General features: G+C 41.6%; 1 protein-coding gene across 1 annotated transcript; it reads right to left on the bottom strand.

The window, feature by feature from the left end:
* Positions 1–7,054: 7,054 nt before the first annotated feature.
* LOC136420793 (coiled-coil domain-containing protein 103-like) lies at positions 7,055–9,651 on the bottom strand. The gene is made up of 3 exons (XM_066407896.1): positions 9,266–9,651; positions 8,568–8,706; positions 7,055–7,621 (listed from the first exon to the last, which is right to left on the bottom strand). The coding sequence occupies exons 1-3, from the start codon at positions 9,430–9,432 to the stop codon at positions 7,220–7,222; spliced, it is 708 nt and encodes a 235-aa protein (XP_066263993.1). The 5' UTR covers positions 9,433–9,651; the 3' UTR covers positions 7,055–7,219.
* Positions 9,652–11,068: the final 1,417 nt, after the last annotated feature.

Below are 11,068 nucleotides of genomic sequence, written 5' to 3' on the forward strand. Positions count from 1 at the left end.
GCTCCTTCAAAGGGAAACTCTGGGAATGTCTAGTCTCTGCCAAAATAACTACGCCGGCTATAGGGAGAATATTTGCCATGAGAGTTTGGCCTCCACAGGTTTTCATTCGAGGGGAAATGTTAACCTTCCCGTGGACTGACTCTCCCGATCAATTTAATGGTTGAAATTCTACGATCCGTACCCCCAAAGGAAGGGTTGGTGGGGGCTAGGGAATGTCTACGAGCCCGCATTCTGTAACACTGTCTCTGACTTTTCGCTGTAACCTACTGTAGTCTTATGAATACATGTGCACGTTTATTAGTGCATTTTTTATTGTGTCAAAAATCTCAATTCCCTGTCCTGTATTGTCCTGGACTAGCTCTTTATAATAGTCACCGACTAGTTCGGTACTACTGCGGCCCTGTCTGCGTGTGATCTAGCTAAACCAATAGACGGATAATAACGGTTAACAACAACACCTTTCTCTTTAAATTTTCAATGTGAAAACAAGACATTCTATCGATAGAAATAGTGCAATTAGTGCAATCTATCGCTGTCAGTGTCCGGCTAGTAGTACAATGGGACCCTTTTTTTGCCAAGAACATCGGGTCACCACAAATCTTCTCGATACGTGTTGGGTTCTTTTACTTGCAGAAAGTTAACATATGTATCCCCCTCCCCGTAATGGCACCGACGTTACGGTCAATATGTAAAAAAAGTAGGTTACATTAAAAACAAGTGACGTAATTTTCCTGAACTTATTGACCTTAGCAGGTGGACTTTGAGCAACCTTAGGCTGTTGTTCCACGTGTACGCCCACGTACCGCCCATCTTGTGTTCACGTGTTCAAAACTAACAAGATAAAGGTCAATAGACTGCCAGACCCCATGCCTCCTTGCCAAACGTCTAGAAATGACCAAAACAAAATTGTAAAAAGGGATAGTAATAAAAGTAAAACTTTGACGGATATGTGGCTATTTTCTCATTGGCTCACAAGGAATTGTGGGTAGGGGTGATGAAAGTTCCGAATTCTTTCATTTATTCTTTCAATCATTCAAGCTTAATGCGTAAAATATTACATTTTGTCAACTGTTACTCTTATACTTCTATAATTATCTGTAAAGATATATGGTTTTCGAACTGGTCCACCCGTTTTCAAGCATATTGGTCCAACTTTTTGTTCATACATATAACTACTCTTGAAAATTCTCTCTTTGAAAACTCGGATTTGTAAGTCAAAACAGAAAGACGGGTCCTGTCGAAATTCGAGTGATACAATTAGAAAACAAGATTTGCGAGCAAATCCAGGATATTTCCTTTCCATCAATACCACTACTTTTGTTAGCCTCCGTTGCAGGCTTCTCCCACGGCGATTTTTCAACTTATCGAGGGCAGATTCTTTGGCTAGGGGGCCGGATCTGCTTGGGGACCGGATCGGCTTGGGGTCCTGTAGCCGTTACATCCCAAGCAGATACGGGGCCTCAAGCAGATCCGGCCCCCCAGCCAAAGAATCTGGCCCCAATAAGTTGAAAAATCGCCGTGGGAGAAGCCTGCAACGGAGGCTACACTTGTGTCTTTGCCAGTTTCAGTTGGGAAGATTGCCAAGTGAGCGCCAGGTCAGCACATACCCAGTGACCTACGGGGTTGCCTAGCAACCACTCCCCACGTTCCTCGTTCGCTGCGGTCATGGTTCGACCAGGTAGTTGAATGACAGGCAATTTATTAGTGTTTGGAAGTGTATTGACAATCATATTTGTCACAAATTGGTACGACGCTAGCGGATAGAATATGACTCCAAGCACTACAGACAATCACTCAGTTCGAAGGCAAGACCAAAATTGATTCAATGTTTTTAAATTTCTTCGGACCGTTCTGAAAGCTGACGTTGACTGTAATATCAAAATGGACTCGCGATAGCCTGGCGTTTTGGGGGCGCTGACCCAATGGGGGGGGGGGCGAAAAGGAGGGAAAAGTCACCTTTTAACCCACTTATCACACCTTGGGTCCAGGTAACACCCCCAAAACGAAATAACCCCGAATCCACTTGGTAGTGGTAAATCGCGCTCCTAGCGGCCAACCCACTGATCGGCACTCCGCGGAATAGAGACCATCACTGCTATGCTACTCTCCAAGCAGAGGTTCGGCTCCGGCTGGCTTTAGACGTGTTTTAGGCCTCTTTGTCTGCCTTTCTTATCTTTTTTGCTTTTAATAGGCCTTAGAAAAAGGCCTGTATCTCGCTAACGGAGCGACTTCCACTCGCGGATTTCGGCTTTTTGGGAATGGCGAAACGAGAAAGGCTCGTAAAGGGGTTTGAAATCCATATATAATTTTTTGTTGCTTTTATCGCCATGGCGCAATAATTGGAGTGTGTATGTGTCGAAAATGTGTAATTGATTTTTAGATTGGCTGCAAGGAGCGAAATCACATGAAAGATACCAGCCTACAATGTTTATCGATGTAGAATAAATACTTGTTGCAAATATCAACCTAAAGGTTTTTCTGTTCTTCTGTTCACTTGAAGAGGCATGTAAAATACATGTATGGAAAGTGTGTCTTGTTCCACGCTACATTTCGAAAGCTTTCACGAACAATTTTGCACTTTAAATTTGTTTACCTTCTATATCAAATATCTTGCAAAGATTCAGCCTTGAGCATTTCAAGGTGACGGACAGGTTTGCTGCACATCATCTTTCAGTCGCTAAGCGGCGTCTTTCATAACCCACGTCATAGCATCTGCTTCATTCCTAGTTTCCATCGCCAGTGGAAGTTAGGGGGCTTTCCAACTCGGTCGTGTTTCCTTTGGCTTCGAGCCTTTCTCCTCCGTTGTATCTGGAAATACATTTGATCGAAACAAACATATATGTGAACGTTCATATGAATGCAAACCCGCATGTAAACTGATCTTGCCTGTTACAAGGCTGATAAGTGGCACCCTCGGCAAAGTTCAAGCAATTTCGAGTAGGCAACTCGCTGCGGTACAAGGACGCCACTTCACTTAGCGGAATAAAGTAGAACTACATCTTACCCTGTCAAGGCAGCAGAACACAGTTTTTTTTGGCTATGGGAATTTCTAGAGTTAAAGCCCACAAAGTGACCAACACCGACGTGGATAATATTATAGTATGATTCACTAGAGAAGCACGACAAATCAGTATGCTGAATTGAGACTACAATCGAAAAATAAGTGTAAACGAAACAAAAAGGTTATGGTTGTTATACATTTTGACGCCCTCTGCCGGCTCACCTCAGCAGTCAGCTGTAAAAGGTCCGCCCATTTGCACGCCGACTGGACAAACTTCATAATCCTACTCGCACGATCTAAAAGCCGACTTATTATACTACCATGCAGTAAAGTCAATGCCTTGCTGGCTTTCACGTTAAAGTTTATACAAACGGTTGAAAGATTTCGGTCGTACTATTTTTTCTTACCGCTCAGTCGCGGATACATACTGTGCTGTTCGGCTCCAGGGTAATGTGGATGCTGATTGGTTCTCTTCATACACATACGGATAATACTATCAATGATGCTGCCGCACATCAGAAACTATTGTATGCTGATTGGCCAAAGTAGAATACATTGACCAATCAGTGTGCGATATATTATGCTCTAGTCAATCTGCGCCATTTATTTCATACATATTAACGTTCATATTAGTATGTGCCCGCTTGCAAACTCTTATTCTAGCCTGTTTGGGTACATAATTGCCTTTTACAAGGTTGATAAACGAAAAAGTTCAAGCCATTTCTTTCGGAACTGCAACCGACTCACCCCAGTCAGCTGTAAAGGTCCGCCCGCGCCCATTTGCACGTCGACTGGCCAAACTTCATAATCTTATTCGCACGATCTAAAAGCCGACTTATTATACTACCATGCAGTAAAGTTAATGCCTCGCTGGCTTTCATGTTCAAGTTTTTACAAACGGTTCCAAGATTTCGGTCGTACTATTTTTTCTTACCGCTCAGTCGCGGATACATACTGTGCTGTTCGGTTCGAGGGCAATGTGAATGCTGGTTGGTTCTCTTCATACACATACGGATAATACTATCAATGATGCTGCCGCACATCAGAAACTATTGTATGCTGATTGGTCAATGTAGAATTTATTGACCAATCAATATGCAGCTATCATGAAGCCTTAGTTGATCTGCGGCATTTATTTCATCGACTGCTAGGGGTCGCTCTTAAATATCTAATGGAAAATCGTATTGCCAACATTACTTATGTGCCGTTCTTTCATAATCCGCATAGTGGCGCCGTTGACACGCAGAGAGAAAGGGGTCTATTGCCAGATTGCAGCCAATGTGTTGTTTTCTATTGTTGAGCGCAGAGAACTAGGGAAACTATGCAATAAAGGTAAATTTGATGGCATAACAAAGCTTTTATAGCTTCTAATCTTACTATATACCTAAGGAAATGTTGCTTAGCGTCATGCAACTCTTTGAGATCGACTTAACTTGCAATGAACGTAGTGTTGATCCCAGCAGAGGCGCCTGTGTGTATGTTGAACCCTCAATAATCCCTTTTGTTATAAAAGAAGGCAGACAATTGATTGGCCATGATTGATAAGTGTGATCTAAAGTATCCTGTGCATACATGTCTGCCCCTGTGCTGATTCGACGTCTAAGCTGCAAACAGGCAGACCGCTTGCAGGTTGCTTTAAATAATACATTCGTCGTGCCCCCCCCCCAACATAGGTACACTGTACAGCATAACATATTATAAATATATAAATACATAACGTTATCTCTATAAACAATCTCTTAGGTATGGTAAAAAGACTGACCTGTAGACTGTTTTCTCAAGCAAATGCTGTTAAAAAAATTAAATGATATAGATAACCCCATAATTATTAGAGAGCGAGAACACAAAACAATGAGAGTTTTCCAAATTTTATTTCCTACATGATATAGGTCATCATACAACCAAGACAGGAGGTTTCCAACATGTGGGTCAAACGTCAAATTCACGGGTCAAAGGTCGAACACGAGATTTAAAAGGTGACTTTACTATGGGAGGTCAAAGTCGAGATCAGGTCAGTTAACAGGAATGGTTCTTTACAATGTACAGTCAAACCTTGCTGAGCAACCACCTGGCGCAGGCAACCACCTGCCGTCAGAGGACACAGCCCCGTCCATTTTTACATACCCTCTCCCAAGCAACCAACTGTCTTCCCCAACCAGCAACCACTTTTTTGCAGTCCCAAATGGGCCTTCACCCTCCCCTGAACAACCAAAATCGATTGACAGCAGCATCCAACCCAGCAGCGGCCTTTTCAAAATGAGAATTTCTGCAAGCTCTGACACTATCAGCCATTCAACGTCAAAAAAATGTTTGATTATTAGATAAACCAAGGAGGTTATACTATATAAAACCTCCTTGGTTAAACACAGTTCTGATGGCCAAACAATGGTTTAATGAAATTTGTTTCTTAATAACTAGAAATCCACATGTTTCCAACATCACACTATCCCCCATTTGGTTGCTCCTAACCGGGATTGCGGAAAAAGCTGGCCCTGTCTACCTGGCCTGTCTACCCTGGCTGTTTACCTTTCTTGGGCCCCAAGGGTATGCATGGGGGTTTGGCCTTAATGGAATTTCCTTGAGGAAAAACTGGGTCAATGCAATTCCAGATGTGTGTGATATGGATGGAAGACAATGCCTATAGGTGATGGGTTGGGGCGGGGGTGAAGCTGTAAGCAATTCCACCAAGACCGGAAAAAAAGTTCCAAGTACTGTATACAATAAAATGTACCTGAAATAAATAAAAAATTGAAATAGAAGGTAATGCAAGGAAGAAAGAAAAATTGTAGGATGAGCCAGACAACAATAGGACCTTTGTTTGTCACAACAGCTAAATTCTAAACAGACGTCTGACACTCCTGGGGGTTACTGTAGCTGATACTGACGAAATCTTTAGCAGCTGCTGTTCTGACAAACCATCCTATCAGGTTTTTTTGTTTATCCTATATCTGATACCCCTTCTATCTAGTTTAACAATTCAAGTACATTCTATTGTGCACTTAGATGTTTGTTTACAAATAATATATTTTCTTCCAATGTTGGTGGAGTTGCTCATAGTCATAGCTGTCCCTATCCTCCAGCAGTATGATCCAGCCCACCCACAGCTGGGATAGCCACTGAGCCAGTTTTTCCTCAAGAAAATTCAATCAGATGCAAAAACCCCATGCATGCCCTTGGGGTCCAAAAAGGGTAGATAGCCAGGGTAGACAGGCCAGGTAGACAGGGCTAGCTTTTTCCGCAAACCCGCTCCTAACCTCGTAACGACTCCAGAATCACAATTTTTTCCTAGAAAAACCAATGACTGTGTGCATTCTCAGATGATGACGTTGACTGTTGTATTTTCATCCTGTGGAATAGTCCCACTGGTCCCACGTGTAGGATTTTTTTCCAGTGTGAATTTTCATCTTTCATATGATGGTATCAGTCAGACTTTTGAGCTGCCCTGTACCCACGCTTCTCACACATGTAGGGTTTTTCTCTCCATTCTAAAATGAATAACCAAGTAATACTTGTTAGCTGTCCTGTACCAGCACTCCTCGCACATGTAGGGCTTTTCTCCTGCATTAGTTCTTTTATGTAGGGATAATGAAAGCTAGACTTTGAGGCTGTCCCGTATCCACACACCTCAAACATGTAGGATTTTTCTCCAGTGTGTTTTGCTTTGAGATGATAGTCAAAAGCTGCTTTGTAGCCGAGCAGAATAGTCACACTGGTCACACTTGAAGGGGTTTTCACCTGTATTGTTTTCTTCTTTGAGTCTCGTGTAGGGATAAGGAAGAAGATTCAGCTGTCCTGTGCCAACACTCGTAAGGATTCTCATCAGCGCTTTTTGGTACATGGCTTACAACGCTGGGATCTTCCATCTTTTAATTCATGAATATAATCAGTTAAATGTGTAACTCAAGATACATATCTGCCAGGATCTTTGGGCCATTTGTTCTTGCCTGCCAACACTGAGCATTAAAAGAAGGCAGCTAGAGGATGCCATTCAGGATATGTACTTTGCGTGGCCTGTAATAATTACAGAAGGAATTTAATGTTTCCTTCATGATCAGTATATATGTTTCTATTCTATCATCAAATGGACACAATATTCACGAAGATAACAGTTCTTAAATGTTTAAACATTAAGTAGCCTACAGCAATTTGAGTACTAATTCTATCAGAGTCTATTCTAGAATGCTTTACCTTCAAGGATCAGTGCACAAACTGAGACTACTATGATGAAACTTTATACCGTTTCCTCAGTGCATCTAAGCTACTGTTAACCTCTTCTATCCCATCATTGTCTGAAAGATCAGTTGTAAGTTTTGCCAAAAGCTCCTTCACAGCCTGACTTTCCTTAGAGCTAAGGAAATCCACAGACAGTTCAAATCTTCCAACTTTCGTTAAGCCATCTAAGACTTGGTACACAAAACCAGAGTCTTCTTGCAAGTAAGAGTCGTTGAGTGCTGTGAGGATTTCTCCGAGCAGTCCAAAGCTGATTTCGTTCTTAAAGATGTTGGCAAGTTGTTCTCCACCAATCTTCTTGATGAACTTGTACTTGTCTGGCAGAGTTTTGCAGCAGCGTTTCCAGTCGCGAGCAAACTCGTGACCATTCTTGGGCAGCTTCTCTTCATCCTACAGTTAAAGAGAAAACGATATTTTACCTTAGCCAAAACATGCATTAAGATACGGACCTCATACGGACTTGATATATACTAGTAGTCAATTGTGACAGCCCCCTTTTGCAAGTGAGGTAACCTACATTGAATTTGAGAGAAAGAAGTGCACCATTTGAAAGTTGCAAAAACTGCTGCAAGTTGCTTAACGGTGCACACCCCAGTTCTTCCGCGACCGGGGTCCGAGGAAGTGCGCGACAAAAAAGTGACGAAAGGGTTTCGAGGGGCAGGGTTTGAGTTCACATTTATCATAATGTGCTTCGAACTGATATTAGATACTAGTACTAGCATGGCTGAAAAGGGTATGAATTGGTGTGTTTTGGGTGAAATTTGCGTTTCGGTCCGAGCCGTATTTCCGGATATCCATCCGCGTTGATAGTGAAATGTCCCTTGGCCCGAGATTGACCTTTGTTGCGTTCTGTGGGTGATGTTGACATGTCCCACGCCATGGATGATTAAAGAAATTGAAGTACTAGAATTTTCTTTATAATTGGCTCGATTATACACTAAGTTTTCCTCTTTCTGACAATATCAGTCGTTACTGCTGCAACAGTTTTATCCTAAGCGAAAATTCCAAATTTTGCGCATCATTTTTGACGTGAAAGTTATGATTTTTTCTTATAATTTACCAAAATTAGAGAGGTTGAAGAAACAAAACTCAGTTGGTCTAATGTAGCGGAAGGAATAGGCTTTCACCCCATACACTGTTGATTTACTTTGGAATAATTCCCTGGAAGAGACACTACCTAGACTTGAGGGTGCGCAGCCTCCAACTGAAACCCCAAATAAACCGGGGTGTGCTCCCTTAAGACAACCTGAATCAACGATAATATGGTTGTACATCTGTAAGGAGAGTTGCTCAGTTGGCCAACAGATTCAAATTTCTATTCTGTTTTAATGCTGACCTGTTTTATCTGTGGCTGTGCAGAGTTCTCTCTGTCCCCCTGTGTGGTGGCGTGGACGTTCCACGGCTGTTTCACCTCCATGTTCTGAAGGTTGTCCTTTTTCTCCAAGGGTCGCAGGTGGGAAGCCATAACGATGTCCCTGGGGTGGAAAGGTGTCGGATGTTATGGCAGATTTAGGAGAAATTTTAGCCTGAGTGTTATCCTAGTTGATTTAATTGATTTATTTGGTTCTAAAAAAAATACAGCCAGGGCTACCCAACTAGCCGAAGGCTATTACAGGGGTCATCCTAGTTAACGTTTAAATTATAGTTCCTAGGGTGCACTCAGGCTAGGGAAATTTGATAAGGCAGAGACAACAATGGGTTATGTTTTTTAGCAGTGGGTAAAGATGGAGACACCAAATGATAAAAGAATATAATAAAATATCTACCTATTTTTACTGCACATAATTCTATTTCACTATGATGACACATTTCTTTTCCTGACCCCAAAAGCTACTTTCCAAATGGCACAAAATGACATATAGGGTATGACAAAATAATCATGCCGGTTATAAGTGCCTTAGAGGACGTTCAAAACAACTAGAGCATGCCAACAACTGATGACATCAAAATCAAGTTCCTTCGTGACAAAAAATTATGTGTTGTTTTGGTGAGATATGGGGAGGGGGGCACGACCCTGTTTCAGAAATACTTTACCTGAACTCATCGTACGACCCGACTTGTTGCTTGATGGCCCTGAACTTGGCGTCGTTCTCCCGCTGGTACTTGTGGTCGGCTTCCACAGCCGCCGCAAGCTCCCGCTCCAGCTTTCTGAAGTCCAAAACATCTTCTTCAACCTCCAGGTGGGACGCCATGTTTACCATGGAAACCAGACCGTCGCTAGAGTTTCCCCGCAAAGTTTTAAGTACTGTGCACTAAAGATGTGTGTCAAGAAGAACTTGAGCCCTTAGATGGGACTTATGAAGCTCAGGGAGTCAGTGAAACTTATAGAAAGCATAAGAGAAACGCTCATATGGCTCGAACATTTCTTCCAAGACAGTTGTGTTGATTCCTGACGTCATCACTTTTGTGGGTCATACCATTCATTGCTGAGGGGGCGTACTAGAACTCGGTATTTTATTCAACCACCAATCAGAAACTCTTTTTATATATCAAGTAGAAGAATACTAGTAGTTTTATCAGATAGAACTGCGTAGTGAATATTTTAGACGTCATCATTCATACATCCCAATCACGACTCTCAAGTATTGAGTTCAGAAATGATTTTAATTCCAAAATGTAACATCTCTGGTAACATAAGTAAAGGGAGTATTCACTGTATATCTTGGAAGGGTTCAGATCAAATGCATTAATGTTGGCCAAGGAGGTTCAATTAAACCTCATTGTGTTGAACATCATAAGAAATTGTTACTTTTCATTGACAAAACCTCAGAAAAACAGTACAAAAAATATTGTGGACAAATTGAAGTTTGTTGACTGTAAACGTTAGCTTGAAAATATTCTAGTGCAACCTCTCCATGAAATCAGTGAACATTCCCTTATTTACTAGTAGTCATAAGGTTAGTGAAGACAATAAGAGCATACTTTTACCACATTAGACAACTATAACATTAGAGAAAATACAGTGCATACATTTCATGAGCGAACATGCACAAATATATTATCAAAAGGTTATCTATGAAATTACACCTACAATTGCAAGCAAACACATTAAAGGTATGAGCTGACAAGAAAGTTCAAGTGGGGTTTAGTCAACTGAGATATGCATTGAGTCACGAGGCCCTCTGTCAACTATAACATGTACTGCACTATGACTACTACCACCAACCTGTAGACATGTACAAGGCTTGACAGTAAGATTTACTACAAATCACAAAACTACATCACTTTTTATATATATCTTAGCTATATCATGTTTGTATTGATTTCGTAACGTCCATTCTTTATCTTCCGTTCATGTATTGCAGCTTTTAATATTGTATTCGATGTTTGTATTATTCTGTTCTTTGATTGCTTCTGCAACTTGGTTCACACATGGGGAGTTGTTACTACTATGTCTTTTCGAAACCTGCTATACTATGACTTTCATTTGCACTGTCTATGCTGCTATACTCCACAGCATCAGCTTTGTTATTGGCCAATTGTGCTATTTTCGACAAACCCCACTCTATACTCCATGGACAGCAACAACTTTCTTACAGAGGCAAATCTGCTCTTCTCCACGGACCCCAACTCTATACTCCATAGATTGTAGCAACTTTGTTAACCTAAAATCCAGTCTATATTCTCTTTCATTGTGTCCCATAAAATACTGCGCCAAACAACTATTGGGTTCCAAAGATATCTCTGTGGCGCCTTTTGCTTTGTAGAGGGCCTGGCCTATGACACCCGGCCTATTAAACAACGATATAGACCGAATTCCAGGTTACTACTTTGTTACAGAGGTAATATCTCCATGCATGCACCAAGTTGCAACAGGCAGTCAACAGTCATGTTTGA

This window comes from Branchiostoma lanceolatum, chromosome 15 (assembly GCF_035083965.1).
Source record: "Branchiostoma lanceolatum isolate klBraLanc5 chromosome 15, klBraLanc5.hap2, whole genome shotgun sequence".
In the NCBI taxonomy this organism is placed as follows: domain Eukaryota; kingdom Metazoa; phylum Chordata; class Leptocardii; order Amphioxiformes; family Branchiostomatidae; genus Branchiostoma; species Branchiostoma lanceolatum.